This window comes from Triticum urartu, chromosome 2 (assembly GCF_003073215.2).
Source record: "Triticum urartu cultivar G1812 chromosome 2, Tu2.1, whole genome shotgun sequence".
In the NCBI taxonomy this organism is placed as follows: Eukaryota; Viridiplantae; Streptophyta; class Magnoliopsida; order Poales; family Poaceae; genus Triticum; species Triticum urartu.
In genome coordinates, this window is record NC_053023.1 from 245,152,176 (window position 1) to 245,170,008 (window position 17,833).

The 17,833-nt window shown below is 51.3% G+C and overlaps 1 protein-coding gene across 1 annotated transcript; it reads right to left on the reverse strand.

Annotated features, from left to right (window-relative positions):
* Positions 1 to 8,838: 8,838 nt before the first annotated feature.
* On the reverse strand, positions 8,839 to 9,611 carry LOC125541453 (heavy metal-associated isoprenylated plant protein 16-like). Its single transcript, XM_048704865.1, has 2 exons — positions 9,464 to 9,611; positions 8,839 to 9,324 (listed from the first exon to the last, which is right to left on the reverse strand). Exons 1-2 carry the CDS (start codon positions 9,467 to 9,469, stop codon positions 8,992 to 8,994), a joined length of 339 nt encoding a protein of 112 aa, XP_048560822.1. The 5' UTR covers positions 9,470 to 9,611; the 3' UTR covers positions 8,839 to 8,991.
* Positions 9,612 to 17,833: the final 8,222 nt, after the last annotated feature.

Sequence of the window (17,833 nt, forward strand, 5' to 3'; positions counted from 1 at the left end):
TATATACAGCCCTTAGGGCATCGTTTAGACTTTGGGTTTTGTTTAGATTAAAAGTTCGCCATAGCTGCAGCTTCGCGTACTTCGTTTGTGTCCAACGACCAGACCAAGACGTCACAGAACCCCACCTTGATCAATAAAGCTTTCATCTTATATTCGCAATATCCCGATTGCAATCTCAGTTTCTTGCGTGTTCTTCGTTTGTTCGCAGGAAACAGACCCTCGTGGTCAGGTTGATCGTGCTCCGGCGTGGTCAATAACCCTCGGAAGTTGGTTTAGCGATTGCTAAGGCGCGACGTCTCGCACGTTCGTAGTCGGATCGTCAAGGTCGACTCCCATAGAAAACGATAGCCACCATCTCATCGAAACATCGGGACACCTTAGCCTCTATCACAAGGACTACAAAGAAAGTTCTGCACGCGCCGCTTACCGCGCCACAATCATGCCGCCCCAAAGCACGCAGCGGCCGGCATTGATGCCGCGCGATATAACCGGGGGAGGGCGGCGCTGACCGATGTGAATTCTCGACAGTCGCCGCCTCAATGCTGGCGCAGCTTCCCGAGGAACCAACTCCGGTCGCTGCACCGCATTGAAGCAGGCTAACCGCCCCTTCGCTTGGCCTAGCCGCTGGTATATAAGTTGTGCTCTAGCAAAGCACAGAGCCGCAACACCCCTCCCCGAGCAACGCCGCGCTCTGCCTCTCCGTCACCCACCTCGCCGAGCCCTTCCTCCTCTCCGATCCCAGAAGCGATGCCGAAGTCATGGTGTTCCGCGCCGGCAGGCGGCGTCGGCAGAAGCTCTACCTCTGGTGGTACTTGGAACCGCCGCCGGCGCTCTCTGGGCCATCTCCTCCAGCGAGGAGGAGGACCGGGCCCCGCCACAACAGTTGGAGCAGCAGCCGCCGTAGTGGCCTATCTCCTCTCAGAGGCCGCGGTGACGGACAAATTCGTCCGTCAGATCGAGCTGCTGACGGAGCATTCCCTTCGTCAAATGGGGCCATCCTGTCATCGCTAGCGTGCATGAAGGTTGAGCCGTCATCCCCGCCACACAACCGCGTGAAGCGCGAGCCACCGTCCCCGCTCCATCTGGTATACGACGAGCCCGTCTCGCCCCCGCGCAACTGCAACATCCAGATCGGACGCCGCGTCAAGAACGAGCTTTCGTCGCCCCCGCCCCCGCGCAACCGCGGCGTCTAGACCAGGCGCCACGTCAAGGACGAGCTAGCGTCCTCGTCGCGGTACGGCACACCACCATGCCTCCAACGCTGCGACGTCAAGGAGGAGTTGCCACCGGCAACCGCGAAGGCACGTGGCCGCATCCTGCACTACCTCGGAGGAGGCGGTTACGCCGATGCCTCTGGCTCTCAGGCCGTGGTCTCCGAGGCGGAGTGCGCGGTGAGACGGCAGGCGAGGTATGATCGGCGCAATGCTGGTCGCCGCTCCGCATTCACCAAGAGCGACATGGCGCCGGAATGGGTCCAGAGCGACCTGGACTTCGCTGCCGTGTGGGCGCTCGACCGCTCCGGACCACCACGGAGACAGCCGTCAGGCGCCGTCGCCGCCTTGACGGCGAGCTCGTCAAGATCGGCGAGGAGTGATTGCTTAGCGAATGCTTCGCGAACGCCTGTTGCGGCAAGACCGCCACCATTTTGCGTAAATTATGTCCAAATTTTAATGAAAAGTGTCATCTTCGCATGAATTTCGTTCGGTTGATTCGAACTATTATTAAAATGTATGCGGCTACGCCTGGATGGAACCTCCCACTTCCATGTCCATGGACTAGCCACCCCTCTCCACAGACGGATGAAGGAGGAAAATTGCTAGATCTCATGATTGCCCGGGTAGGTTCTCAGGAGGCTGAGCGCTTCACAAGCTGCGATTGAGTCAATCAACTGGTGATTCATGACAGGGTGAAGGGATCTTTCGAACACACTTTGTTCAAAGTAATATAGTTGAAGCCAATCCCCCACTTCCCATTTTTTGAAGACGAGAATCGGATTAGCCAGCCACTCGGGATGATACAATTCATGATGTAGCATGTCACCAGAAGCCGCGCTATCTCTTCACCAATTACCTTGCACTGGTCTTCACCTAAGCAGCATAGGTGTAGCTTGATGGGCTTAGCATCCTTAAGAACATCCAGGAAATACTCATGTCCCTAGAATGGTCCACACAAATGTGCCTCGTTTTTCACGGAGGAAAAGGACAAGCCCCTCCTCCTACTCAAAGCTAAGCTTAAATGACAAAATCACGAAGCCACCATGAAACAGATAGAGGCCAGACCATAGAAGCATTGCCTCAGATCAAGGCGAGCGGCACATCCCCGCAAGGGAACCCTACTAGGGGAGCTGCTGATCGCTCTGTCCCGCACCCTGGAATTTATCGTGTCACCATGATTTGCCGGTTGGAGTTACTACCGCACTGCTCATTAGGTTCACACCCAGCAGCCACCCCGATGTAGTGATGCCACTAGCCACCACCAAATGCAAGGCACTACTGCGGCAATGACACTAGTATATGTTTTGCGTTGCTCCCAGGTCGCCCACCAGGAGTGACACAAGAGCCTCTTCGCTTGTTATATCAACCGCCTACGTGCTCAAATATCTCCACATGATGGTATCGCCTCATACATGAATTCCCTATGTGCTAATTAAAAGGGGCATGCTATGCATGGGCCGGGTGGTCTCTTTAAAGATCGTTGGGTCGCGAGCCATCCGATTCAATCTACACACGCGTTGATTGCAACATGATCCTTGTTGCAGAAACATCCCATAACAGGATCCTTGTTGCAAAAAAAGCTCTGTGGCTCGTGCAACAAGAGCCGTCTTGCAATTGTGCAAAGCAAAAATCATCTTAGCTATCGCTGCCCTTGTTCACCGCCGCCATTTGCAACACAGTCGTTGCAACGGAGCGCGCAACGCCTCATCGGAGGAGCACACACAAGGGCACCGAACCATCGGATGGGCATGTGTCGGACCACGCGGGCGTGCACAGAACGCGGGGCACGGCTGGCAACTGCCGATGCAGGCCGTTAGATCCATTCCACAGCGGCCGTGGCGCTCACCCTTAATTCTAAGCGGGGTGAGGCCTACGGCGACGGAATATGACGAGAGCGTAGTTCACCAGGCTCGCATAGGTGGTCGTGGACGATGGGAAAGCAGCGGTGGTGGTAAAACGACTGCTAATAGAGTGCTGAATCAACCGCGGAGGAGAAGCCTTTGCAACAATGATCTTGTTGCATTCTTTGCTTTGCAACAGGGGCCAAGTTGCAATGGTGTGGAGATGGTTACGGGCCGTCCGATCAGAAACGGATATGACGGAAGTGGATGCAGTCGACGCACACGGCTCCATTGGTCAGGTGAATGCTAGCATGTCCGATTAAAAAACTTGACGTAAAACTCTTGATTCGTACATGATGAATCTCTCGATAGATACTATATGTACGATGGTGATTTTGCCAGCACTCAGGAGAAAAGGCAAAGACCTTGTAGAGCTTAAATATATACGCTTATTTTTAGGGTGTTTTGGACTTTTTGGCTGTGTGCATCTAGCTATGTAGAGGCCGGGCTTTCTTTCAATACGATTGTATCACCTCGATATATCTATTCAATGAAAAGTCCTTTATTGAAGAAAAAAATATGATGACTAGACGGTGCTTCCTATAAGAAAATAAAACGCGTAGAAATGGGGTAGCTAGAACAGAAGTTGTACACTTTCTTATAGAAAATAGACCCGTCTGATTGATTGCCGTGCTCGATCTCTGCAGCAGGTGGCTAATCTTTTTGTTTACAGTTGGGAATTATGGAGATGGGGACAATCTGATGCCGACAATCTTGCACTTCTGTTGTTCTTATGAATTTCTGGTCAGCAGTTTGGTTACTCCGCTCGTCGCCCTCGCATACCCACAAAGGCACTAATTTTTTTCAAAAAGAGGGGACAAAGGCACTAATTTAACATAAAACGAAGAAAACCAGATCACTCTAAGAACCTTGAGAGATGGCCACTGTAAATCAAAGAAAAGGACAGCAGGAGGGCCACTCAACAGTGTGTATCTTTTTTCATCAGAAGAATCCATGGTCCTGTCGAAATGTTTGTTCAGATAACCATTCTCCTGTCCAAATGGCGATCTCATATGATTATTCAGATATTTTGAGCATACATAGCTCAAACTATATTTTGGTCTTACTCGGATGGAATGTTTGACTGTTCATTTCCATTTGCTGGTTTACCGGATATACAGCCAGTATTATCGCCAAATCATCATATGATTAGGTTCATATAAAAATAATCATATGGACTGTAGATGACATACTCCGTCACTACACTATGTGGGGCCGACGCACTATCAGTTGTGATGTTTGACTCCTCGTCCTCACCATACGAAGCTGCACATGCACAGGCACCAACCCCCAATCCACATCTCATCTGTGAACTTCACCCTTCGCCAAGAAGTAAGCGATTGAAATCCCTGATTTTGTTTCTCAAGCGACTCAGTACTAAGATTCACATAACCTCGGCGTTTGCCTTTTTATTTCTTCCAATTCCAATGAATCAATAAACACGTGTACATCTAACTATGTAAGACTAGCCACAATGGAAGTAACTTCAGCAATAACATCAAGTCCAACTCAGCAATTTTGCTTATGTAGCAATGATTTAATGAGGAGAGATGTAGTTTCAGTAACTTAGCTAGTTACTGTAACATCACATGTCTCAATACAATATGATTCTATAACCTAATAAATGAAGTTTTGTATATTATCACACTTTTGCAGATCACAAGCTATAACCTAATACAATATGATTAGAATGGTCTGGGTAGCAACTGATCGATCTTTTGCAGATGCAAATGAGCCAAGTGTCTAGCTTGTGATGATTTGGTGAAGGGGATAGCTGCCTTATACACATGCACGCAGTGGGCAGTTGAGCTCGCAGTGAGTAGACTAATACAAGTGCCCTAATGGTCAAGTAGAGGTAAGCGCGTCCTGATCACAGTCACATGTTCTCCTTGAATTTTCCAATCGGAGAAACATTAAACAATGACGAGATCTTAATTCCAGGATGAGGCGACCCACCCAATTATTGTCGATTGGCCACGTACGTTGCAGGCTTCTCCGAAGACGCGGTTGCGGACATAACCACCTAGACCCAGTCGATGGATCGGTTACTTAACATTAACATATTAGCATGAAACGGTAATCATGGTTGAATGGTTAGAGGGACTGTGGTATCTCAGTCCATCAGGGTTTAAGTCCTCGTACTCGTATTTATTTCTAAATTTATTTCAGGACTTCCAGCGGCGCATCTGAACAGTAACATCTGAAAAAATAGTAAACAAATTTAAAAGGTTCTAAACTTCTTTTGTGATAAACATTGATGAATGTTTTAACTGCTTGTAAATTTTTACAGTCTTGTGTCAGCTGGACCCCAACTAGTCACACCCCAAGAGGGTATGTCATGGCACAAGGCGGGGGGCGACCAAATCCAGTCGAAGATGAATGTTAAGCGATGATGTGCTCAAAAATTGCGCGAGCATATCACTTTTTGTCGTGAGCAATACATTACAAGGCTTAATATTGTTTCTAGAGAGTGGCATTACCCAACCACGTATCCTCACATAGACAATATATATTCTGGCAAATCTGGTTAAACAAATATGTTGCTCTTTCAGTTCACAAATATAAGATGTTCTAATTTTTTCTGAATTAGATGTGCATACACATGTTGTAGTGTCTTTGTTTACTCATTTCAGTCAATATTAAAATATCCAAAACATCTTATATTTGCGAACGGAGGGAGTAGCTCATTTATTAAAAAAATCATTTCTTTTTCATATATGGGATAGTGCCTATTCATCAACTTATTGTTATATGTATCATTGTGTCATGTGTACTTACATATGATTGTGTTCTTTCAATGATTTAAGCATTGAAGCAACCGTGACATTATTGAGACAACCATGGACCTTTCTTGGACTCATGGCGCCGGTATTGTGAATCAATATATGATGATTTAGGGCATCTTCAACGCCAACCCGTAAATTTTCTCCTACATCCGTCTATAGACAAGGAAGACCGGTCCACGGGCATGAATGCGGAGGCGGTCATCCAACGATGTCCGCACACATTTCAAATACTATCCGGACTAAACGGACAAAATTCGTGTAAACAGGGCCGGATTTTCATGTAAACCGGAAGAGAATCGTGCAAACACAACGGATTTCATATAAACATGATGCAATTCATCACATTTTAGACATACTTCAACTAAAAATGAGCCCGACTCTGGAGGTATAATTAATTTACATAATCTAAATGATTACCGGTGCCCGTTCCCCGTGTCCAGCCATGAGCCATGAGCCCTGAGAACTGAAACTTCGCCTTCTTCAGTTTCGCCTCGGCGCTCTCTAGCTCCGCCTCCCTAACTTCTGCGTCCAGAGCCCCGGAAAGTGAAGTTGTCCGCCTCCACCTTGCCACCAAGCGGCTAATCGGCCAACGATGTTCGGCCCACCAAACTTGGCTTCAATGGGAGGGAAGGAGTGGTGGCCTTCTTGGGACCCGAGCAGCAGTGACTTACCATGCACTACTCTTCCTTGTTGCCGGCGACGCCCACGGACGTGACGGCTTTGTGGTCGTGGCGGTGGGGCGCGACCGGGGCGGAGCCGACGATGTCCTCCTCCTTGCCGGTCTTGCTCCACACCTCGTCCGCCGCCTTGTTGAACTCCTTGTAAGCAACCTCGAGTTTCGCCTTACGCTAGCGGTACCGCCAGCTGGCGAGGCTGATCTCACGGGCGGAGCGCCACGACTCGAGTAGCTCCGCTTGCTCCGCCATGTCCGCCCGGCATGATCTTCCTGCCGGCATTGAGCCGCTCCTCCGCATGCTGGTGCTCCTGGAGAAGCTGGAGGTTGTAGGCGGCGTCGGCCTACGCCTCCTGGATCTGCTCCTCCCGTTCCTCGCACACCATGTCCATGTAAATGGCGGCCATCTCCTTCTGCTCCGACGACAGTCTGTCCTAGAGAGCTTTGGAGCGCGAGGAGGGCATGGTTGGAGTGGTGCGGAAGAGGACAAAGGGACCATAGGAGGATGAATGCGGCTATGGCTGGGATGCAGTTTAGTATATACCGGGCGAATGGTAATGGTGGGCGGCAGAGGAACGGACGGATGGCTCCGGAGTAGGATTGTCGGCAACCACATGCATTAATGTGGGCGGCAGAGGAACAGATGGACAGTCGTGGTGTTATTTGAACGCGGAGCAGTCGCCTGCACCGTGAAGCGGCGCGGGTGGTTCTCTCGGTCGGCGTGCTGCTTCAATGTGGCAGCGATCCAGAAGCCAGCAAAGCCCCCCCCCCCCCCCCCCCCACCCACCCACCCACCTACACATATTTTTCTTCGGTATGCGAGAGAAATTGCGTCTGGTCGCCCTGCGAATCAATACATGCACGCGTTGGATGCCACAACACGTACAGGCATCATGATCCGAATATATATGGACGGTTTGAGGGTCGGCGTTGAACATGCCCTAGCGTTCATAATCGGCAAATGATCAATATATGATGGCCTAGCTGTCATAATCTGCAAATTCCGATGGTCCACAAACTCAATTATATTTCAGACAGCGGTACGTCCTTAGCAAACAATAGGAAACGTTGCCAACTACACGTCTACACCATTAAATTGGCCATTGTGTTCAGCGGTGACATTTTCATGAACGCTTGATCCAATTCTTCTTTGGGCCCTGAAGTTAGTCGACATATTCACAACTTTGACCATCTTACTTCTTTGCAAAGATACGGTTGAAGATACTACTACTACTCTACTAGGTGTGTACAATAGTAAGAAATTCAGACAAAGTCACCAGAGACTACTTCAGTACTGGTTTACAGTCTGACTCTTCTCACGGTTAATTTGTTAGGTTGTAGTTCTATTTCTGCTGTAAATGTAAAACCAGAGCAACTGCGCAGCACTCTAATTACTGCGCGGTCTGTCATTTCCGGGCTCCTATAGTTATGTTGTGGAATTGGTTGCTCTGGTTGTATTTGGATTTCCAACTATTCAGTAAAGCTAGTATTAGGAGCTCGAAGTTTACTCTAGAGAGCAAACATTCCTAAATCCCGATCGATAGAGCAGTCTGGTTGCCGTGCTCCCTCCATCTCTGCAGTTGGTGGCCAATACTTTTGTTTAGAATTGGGAATTGTGGGGATGTGGACAATCTGATGCCAACAGTCTTGTACTTTTGTTACCGTCACGAGCTTGTGGTCAGTAATTTGGTTACTCTACTCTCGTCGTTGACCCGGCCCACCCCACTAACTGATGCAGCAAGACGAAGAAAACCGGGCCGAAGAAAACCAGGCCACTGTAAGAACATTGAAAGGAAGGTAGAGGGCCACTCGACTGCTGTGAAATCGGTGAAGAATTTTGAGTCTCTTTTCCTATGAAACTCTATGAAATCGCTGCAGACCTGAAACTATGGGTTTTGACAGTGCAGATCTTATTCAGTTTTTACGGGACCGCGGTTACATGGATCAACTCGAATTATTAGCCGATCATATGATTAGATGGCATTCGTCACAATGGGGGGCTGAGGACATCATGGTGTGACGTCCTACCTTTTCTTGCACTTGCAGATGACGTATGTACTATCGTGCTGTCCTGTTTGGCTCCTCGTCCTCACCAGTCACCCTACACATCGGGCACATGGCCCAGCCCCAAACCACATGTCACATGTGGTTTATGAATGAACTTCATCTTCACCAAGAAGCAAGCGCCTGAGAACTGAGAATCATATAACCATGGAGTTTGCTTCGATTTCAAACTGGAAATTACCCAGGCGAACTCGTAAATATATTGATACAGTATCTCTCGTCTTTTTCATTTCTTTCAATGAATTAATAAACACGCGCGCATGTAGCTATTTGTAGTTGCTGACAAAAATCAAAATTAAAGCACGTAAAAATCGCTCTCTTGCAGCTACATGCATGGTCCGGCAGTTACATGGTCAGAAGTACAGCGGATACTGGTGGGGGTAGTAGGAGCAGCTGGGCGGGTAGAAGAAGTAGGGCGGCGGGTGCACGGGCTCTGGCTTCGGCTCATCCTTCTTCTCCTCCGGCTTCTTCACTTCCTCCACCTTGATGATTTGGGCGTGGCCGAGCTTCTTGCGGAGGCAGCTGACGAGGCACACCGGGTCGACGCCGTCGCCGACAACCTCCAGCTGGTCCCTGGCGTCGCCGGTAATCTCCATCGACGTCACCCCGGCTGCTCTGGCGGCCATTGTCAGTGCTTTGGACCGTCGTTTGTCGCACGACAAGCTCAACTGGATGACAATCTTTTGCTGCAACAAGAAGAAGGAGAAAAACAATCGATCAGTGGTATGCTTCAGCTTCAGAGTAATGTATTGCTTGCTCAAAATTAAGCTAGGTGCTAAACAAAGCAACACGAGAATGGGAGCAGAAACTGAATAAGTTCCTCACCTTCATTTTGGGCGCTGCTGGTTCGGCAGATGTTCCCTATCAATGAGAAAAATGTTCGCGTTGAAGCGAGGCTAGAATCGAAATCGGTTTGGGTAGCTACTGATCGATCTTCCGCAGTTGGCGTGGGTGTCTAGAGGCAGGAAGTGGCTTGTGATGATTTTGTGAAGGGGATGGATGCAGCCCCTGTCCTTATATACTGTACAAGCAAGCACTGGGCGTGGGCGTAGGAGCGATCCAACGCAGATTCGTAGCAGCAGCAGCACTGCAGCAGTTGAGCTCCGAGTGAGTAAACAAGTGCCCACCAACTGAGCAAGTAGCCATGCATGTAAGCGCGTCCTCGTCACATGCTCTCGGTCGAGTCCTCCGATCACACTGGCATTAGACAATACCGGCGTAGACCGAATCCATCAATGATCGGTAATGCTATTCCTACGCAAACTGTACGGAGTAGATTGCAACCAACCCGTGATCTTTGCTAACCATACGCTGATGGTGCTGGGTGTAGTGTGCGTAAAAAGTACGTACAACTTTTACGTACGAATGGCACTGCTCATCAATGATATATATTTTTGTTTCTGAAATATGCACTGGTGCAACGAAGGGGTTGCGAAGGGAATCTTGATTTCATCTGGCCTCACTTCATCTTCAAGACTGACCGGCAAACCACCCACATCTATTCGGACCGTAAAAATCATTCAACATGGATATGTATCGTCTGTAGGGTGCTTTGGACCGTTCTCAAGCCCGCGTCTGACCGTCCTAACCCATCCAAACCCCCCACCCGCCTCTCACGCGCTTTTCTTTTGATGAACACGCCGCTTACCGTCCTACATTCATGCCGTCCCAGAGCAAGCAACGGCTGACATTGATGCCGCGCGATGTGACCGGAGGGAGGGCGGCGCTGACCGACGTCACTTCTTGGCAACCGCCGCTTCAATGCGGGCGCAGCTTCCTGAGGAATCAACTCTGGTTGTTGCGCCGCATTGAAACCGGCTGACTGCCCCTTCACCTAGCCTGGCCACGGGTATATAATCCGTGCTCCGGCGAAGCACAGAGCCGCAACACCCTTTCCCCGAGTAACGCCCCGCTCCGCCTCCCTGTCACGCACCTCACCGAGCCCTTCCTCCTCTCCGATGCCAGAAGCGATGCCGAAGTCATGGTGCTCTGCCCCGGCAGGCGGCGTCGGCGGAAGCTCTTCCTCCGGTGGGTCTCGGCGCCGCTGCCATCGCTCTCCGGGCCCTTCGGCATCCACAGCGGTCGGCTCCTCCACCCAAGAGGAGATCGGCATCTCCTCCAGCGAGGACGAGGACCAGGCCGCGCAGGAACAACCGGAGCAGTCGTTGTCGCATCGGCCCCGCCTCCTCTATGAGGCCACGGTGACAGACGAAGAATTCGTCCGTCGGATCGAGTTGCTGACGGAGCATTCGCTCCGTCAGATGGGGCCATCACCAACGCACGTCATGTTGGAGCTATCGTCCCCGCCGCACAACCACGTGAAGCGCGAGCCGACGTCCCCGCTCCATCCGGTAAACGACGAGCCCATCTCGCACCCGTGCAACCGCGACATCCACATTGGATGCCGCGTCAAAGACGAGCCATCGTCGCCCCTGCCCCCGCGCAACCGCGGTGTCCAAACCAGGCGCCACATCAAGGACGAGCCAGCGTCCTCCCTGCGGTACGTCGCTCCGCCATGCCTCCAACATCGTGGCGTGAAGGAGGAGCTGCAGCCCGCGATCGCGAAGGCGCATGGCCGCATCGTCCACTACCTCGGAGGAGACGGTTACCGCGATGCCTCCGGCTCTCAGGCCGTGGTCTCCGAGGCGGAGCGCGCGGCGAGGCGGCAGACGAGGTACGACCGGTGCGCTGCCGGTCGCCGCTCCGCGTTCGCCAAGAGTGATGTGGCGCCAGAATGGGTCCAGAACGACCCAGACTTCGCAGCCGCGTGGGCACTTGACCGCTCCGGACCACCGCGAAGAAGGCCACCAGGCGTCGTTGCCGCCTTCACGGCGAGCTCGCTAAGATCGATGAGGAGTGGTCGCTTAGCGACTGCTCCGTGAACGCCGGATGCGGCAAGACCGCCGCCATGGCTCCAAAGGCCATGTGAGCAGTGGTCGTGGCGGCCCTCCGCATAGCGCAGCAGGAGGCAGAGAGGCTCCTCCGCGAGTGGCAGGCAGCCGCCGGACAAGGCTATCGCGAACCTCCGGCAATGTACCGACGCTGGAGGGACTGATGAAGCTATGAACCTAGGGTAGGGTCATGGACCTGTCCTAACTGCCCTACCCAAGGACACCTCTAGAATAAATCACCTTTCAATCGACTTGGAGGTGTTTCACTCGACAGACTCGAAGACACTCGACCAAGACCCAACCACTCGACGGCCAGGAGACCTAAAGGCGCCCCGCACACTAACGGTCGGTCATTAAGTAGCTTTTATGGTCATCATAGCACTTTATTACTAGCGTTATCATTAACGCCCTACCTTAATGTACATTGAACCCTTCGTAACGTGGGCCGGCCGGGGTCCTGGCGCACTCTATATAAGCCACCCCCTCCTCCGAGACAAGGGTTCGCACCTCTGTAACTCATACACACATAATCCAGTCGACCGCCTCCGGGCTCCGAGACGTAGGGCTTTTACTTCTTCCGAGAAGGGCCTGAACTCGTAAAACCTTGCGTCCTTACAACCTCTCCATAGCTAAGACCTCGCCTCTCCATACTTACCCCCCTACATCACTGTCAGAGTTAGAACCACGACAGTTGGCGCCCACCGTGGGGCCAGGAGTCTTAGCGCCTAGTTTGAGAAGTTGCGATTTTTTCCGATCTCCTTGATCATGGTTTCGAGCGGAGCTTTGGTGGAGGGCCGCGAGATCCGTCTCGGCGCGCTCACGTTCATCGCCGACGACTCCGCTTGGCTTCAGGAGGCTCCACTCGACGTCGACGCGCTTCCCGTCCGCGGGGCGATGCACTTTCGCGCATGCTCCGTGGTGTCCTCCTGCGGCAGCCATCGACCTAGTATCGGTCGGCTCCCATGGCATCTCCCCGCCCTGTTTCTCGCCGGCGCAAGCCCTCCGGTCGGTCGAGGCTTCAGAGGTTGGTGAGGCATGCGGTGGCCCGCCAGTCGGCCACCCCACAAGTCGCAGCAATCGAACCCGACGAATCCCTCTACGGCCTGTTCGACCTGTCGACTGGCTCCTCAGAGACCGCATCCGAATGCGACAGCAGTGACCCAGCTGCAGAGGTTCTGGTGATCGATGGGCCACACAGTCCTCCCGGTTTCCCCCGCGCTGACGAAGGCGCGGATGGGGGCGACCCGTCGCGTCCTCACGAGGAGTATCTCCCCAAGCCTCTCACGTCGTTGCAACGGGAGGAACTTCGCCGCCGGAACATGAATGCACTCCACTCTCCTATCGTTGGAGAAACCCCCGAGGCCCGAGCCTTGGAGGACGCGCGCTTGGCTAACTTGGCCGAGCGCACTCGACTGGAGAATCTCCAGCGAATACTCGATGAGCGAGCGCGTCAACGGGCTCCAGAATCCAGTCGACGTCAACTCCTTCCGCCCCCGCAGGTATATCGTACTCCGATTCAGAATTTGGCGGCTGCGGCCCGTATAGCAGAGTCGATTCAGCCCTCCCAGTCAGAGGCTGGCAGAGGCTTGTTGCAAATCAGAGCGTTGCTCCGGGCAGCGGGAGACCAGAATTCCGCTGTTTCTCAGTCGCGGAACAGGATCCACAGTCGATCCGTTGCAGCGGATACAGTCCAGTCGGCTCACAGCCCAAGATCGCCTCCGAGGCGTGAGGGACGTGGAGACCGGCATGATCAGTACAGAAGGGATGAGCAGTATGATCACCGATTCGATCGTGATGATAGACGTCGAGTGCCAACCCCTCCCCCGAGGAGTGGATCATATGTGCCTCGACAGCAGGAGGACAGACGCCCTCATAGTGTTGGGCGGAGAATTCCAGTCGACCCCAGGGAACCAGGCTTTGATGCAAGATCCATTCTCGTTCAAGGTTTGGTCGACAGGAATAGAGCTCACAGAGAAGGCCACGATAGAGATGCGCCTACCAGTAGCAGAGTACATGCTTCAGGGCCAGAGTGTTTCAGTCGAGCCATCAGAGCCGCTGTAATTCCTCCCAATTTCAGGTTGGCGACTGGAGTTAGTAAGTTCACCGGTGAGTCCAAGCCCGATACTTGGCTCGAAGATTACCGAGTGGCTATCCAGATTGGCGGTGGGAACGATGAGGTAGCCATGAAGCACCTGCCTCTCATGTTAGAAGGCTTGGCCAGAGCGTGGCTGAATCAGTTAGCACCCAGCAGCATTTACACTTGGGAGGATCTCTTCCAAGTGTTTGTCACCACATTTGAAGGAACATGCAAGCGACCTGCAGGCCTTACGGAATTGCGGTCTTGCGTGCAGAAACCGAATGAAACTCTGAGGGATTACATCCAGAGATGGATCACATTGCATCACACAGTTGAAAATGTACCAGATCATCAAGCAGTTTGTGCCTTTAAAGAAGGCGTTAAGTACAGAGAATTGAATCTGAAGTTCGGTCGAACCGGAGAGATGTCTCTGAATCGGATGATGGAGATTGCCACCAAATACGCTAATGGTGAAGATGAGGATTGACTCCGGAGTGGCAAGCATAAAGCAGTCGCCCAGGAAACCGTAGGAAATTCCAGTCGGAAACAGAAGCGGAAAGCCGAGCCAGCCGCTCCTGGGGAGGCCCTGGCCGTAACCCAGGGAAAATTTAAGGGAAAACCCAAAGGACCTTGGAACCCCAAGAAAGTTAAAGACCAAGATGAAAATGATGTTTTGGATATACCGTGTCACATCCACACCAAGAAAGATGAAGAGGGTAAACTCATTTACCCAAAGCATACCACTCGACAGTGTCGGCTTCTGATCCAGCAGTTTCAGGGCAAGCAGTCCAAAGATAAGGAAAAGGAGTCAGACAAAGTTGAGGACAAGGAAGACAGTGACGATGGGTACCCCCAGGTCAATTCCACCCTGATGATTTTTGCTGATGTTGAGAGCAAAAGTCGACTGAAGGTTATTAACCATGAGGTAAATATGGTTGCTCCGGCAACACCCAATTATCTGAAGTGGTCCCAGACTGCCATCACATTCGACCAGTCTGATCACCCTACGCACATTGCCACCCCTGGGAGGCAAGCTCTGGTGGTCGACCCAGTTGTCGAAGGCACTCGACTGACCAAAGTCCTGATGGATGGAGGAAGTGGTTTGAACATACTGTATGCAGAAACATTGAAAGGGATGGGCATTCCGATGTCCAGGCTCAGCACCAGTAACATGAGTTTCCATGGAGTCATTCCTGGAAAGAAAGCTGAGTCACTCGGCCAAATTGCTCTTGATGTGGTTTTCGGTGATTCCAAGAATTACCGCAAGGAAAAGTTGACATTCGAAGTTGTGGATTTCCAAAGTGCTTATCACGCTATTTTGGGCAGGCCAGCTTATGCACGCTTCATGGCTCGACCATGTTATGTGTATCTCAAATTGAAGATGCCTGTTCCCAAAGGTGTGATCATTGTTACAGGCAATCGGAAGAAAGCAGAAGAGTGTTTTCAGAAAGGCTCAAAGATTGCTGACGCTCAGATGGCGGTGGTCGAGCTGCAAGAGTATCAGAAGACTGCAGATCCGAGTGAGTTGCTACGAGCTAAGAAGCCTGCTTCAGAATTAGCTTTTCAGTCGTCCGGTGAAACGAAGGCAGCTCACATTCACCCGACCGATCCAAACGCTGCTCCGACTCACATCTCAACGACGGTCGACTCCAAATAGGAAGAAGCGCTCATCCAGTTCCTCCGTGAGAACTGGGACATCTTCGCATGGAAGCCTGCTGACATGCTTGGAGTTCCCAGGGGGCTGGCTGAGCACCGTCTACGAGTCGACCCAAAATTTAAACCTGTGAAAGAACATCTTCGACGGTCCGCTGTCCAGAAGAGGAAGGCCATTGGCAAGGAGGTGGCTCGGCTCTTAGCAGCGGAGTTCATCCGAGAAATTTACCACTCTGAGTGGCTAGCCAATGTAGTCATGGTCCCCAAGAAGGACAAGTCACTTCGCATGTGCATTGATTTCAAGCATATCAATCGGGCCTGCCCGAAAGATCATTTTCCTCTCCCCCGCATCGACCAGATAGTCGACTCGACTGCGGGATGTGAGCGTTTGTCTTTTCTAGACGCCTATTCTGGGTACCATCAGATCCATCTGTACGGGCCCGACGAGATCAAAACAGCTTTCATCACTCCATTCGGGTGCTTTTGTTATGTCACCATGCCGTTCGGCCTCAAGAATGCCGGAGCCACGTTCATGAGGATGATTCAGAAGTGTTTGCTCACTCAAATCAGTCGGAATGTGGAGGCATACATGGATGATATTGTGGTCAAGTCACGGAAGGGTTCCGACCTGCTGACTGACCTTGCTGAAACCTTTGCCAACCTCAGGAGGTATGATATCAAGCTCAATCCGTCAAAGTGCACATTCGGAGTTCCAGGTGGGAAGTTACTCGGTTTTCTCGTTTCCGAACGGGGAATCGACGCCAATCCTGAAAAAATTGGTACTATACTCCGGATGAAACGTCCTGTGCGTGTGCATGACGTCCAGAAGCTTACAGGATGCTTGGCCGCTTTAAGTCGATTCATCTCTCGCCTCGGTGAAAAGGCATTGCCTCTTTACCGACTGATGAAGAAGTCCGACAAGTTCGAGTGGACTCCAGAAGCTGATGCAGCGTTTATAGAGCTCAAAGCTCTGCTCTCCACCCAGCCGGTGCTTGCTGCCCCAACCAGCAAGGAGCCTTTGCTGATTTACATTGCAGCCACAGGACAAGTTGTCAGTACAGTACTTACGGTTGAGCGAGAAGAAGAAGAAAAGGCCTTCAAAGTTCAGCGCCCAGTATATTATGTTTCTGAAGTTTTGACTCCTTCAAAGCAAAGATATCCTCATTACCAGAAGTTTGTATATGGGATTTATATGACCATGAAGAAGGTTGCACATTACTTCTCTGATCATTCCATTACAGTCGTCAGCGACGCTCCACTATCAGATATTTTGCACAACAGAGATGCAACTGGTCGAGTGGCCAAATGGGCGATTGAACTTCTTCCCCTAGATATCAAGTTTGAGGCAAAGAAAGCTATCAAGTCCCAAGCAATTGCAGATTTCGTCGCCGAGTGGATCGAACAGCAACTTCCGACTCAAGTTCACTCGGAGCACTGGACCATGTTCTTCGATGGATCTAAGATGCTGGATGGTTCCGGTGCTGGGGTAGTATTGGTTTCCCCCCGAGGAGATAAGCTCAGATATGTTCTCCGGATTCACTTCGATTCCTCCAATAACGAAGCAGAATATGAAGCACTTTTGTATGGGTTGCGCATGGCCATTTCACTCGGCGTCCGTTGCCTCATGGTCTATGGCGACTCAGATTTGGTGGTTAATCAGGTGATGAAAGAATGGGACGTCAGAAGTCCAGCTATGACTGGTTATTGCAATGTAGTGAGAAAGTTAGAGAAGAAATTCGAGGGGTTAGAGCTTCATCACATCCCCCGACTGAAAAATCAAGCGGCTGATGATTTGGCAAAGATAGGCTCCAAGAGAGAAGCCATCCCCAGCAATGTGTTTTTGGAACACATCCACTCGCCATCAGTCCAAGAAGATCCTTTTACAGATGAAGCCCCGCAGCCAAAGAGTGCCACAGATCCGACTGAAGTTGAAATTCCGGCAGTGGTCGACCTAATCATGGAAGTTTTGGCAATCACCCCTGACTGGACGATACCGTACATCACGTATATCCTGAGAAAGGAACTCCCGGAGAACGAAGAAGAGGCTCGACAGATCGTTCGTCGATTCAAGGCCTTTACAGTCATAAAGGGACAGTTGTATAGAGAAAGCGCGACTGGAGTCGGTCAGAAGTGTATAACACCAGAAGAAGGTCAGATAATCCTTGATGATATCCACTCGGGGACCTGTGGTCATCATGCGTCCTCTCGGACCATTGTGGCTAAAGCATACCGAGCGGGATTTTACTGGCCAAGAGCGAATGAAATGGCAAAAGAGATAGTCGACAAGTGTGAAGGGTGCCAGTTCTACTCCAACATGTCGCACAAGCCTGCATCAGCCCTGAAGACCATTCCACTCGTCTGGCCCTTCACTGTTTGGGGACTGGACATGGTTGGCCCATTGAGAACAGGCAGGAGCGGTTTCACACATGTGCTTGTGGCAGTCGACAAGTTTACCAAATGGATTGAAGCTAAGCCTATCAAGAATCTTGATGCTTGCACTGCTATCAGTTTCGTCAGAGAGTTAACATTCAGATATGGAGTCCCGTATAGCATCATCACTGATAATGGGTCAAA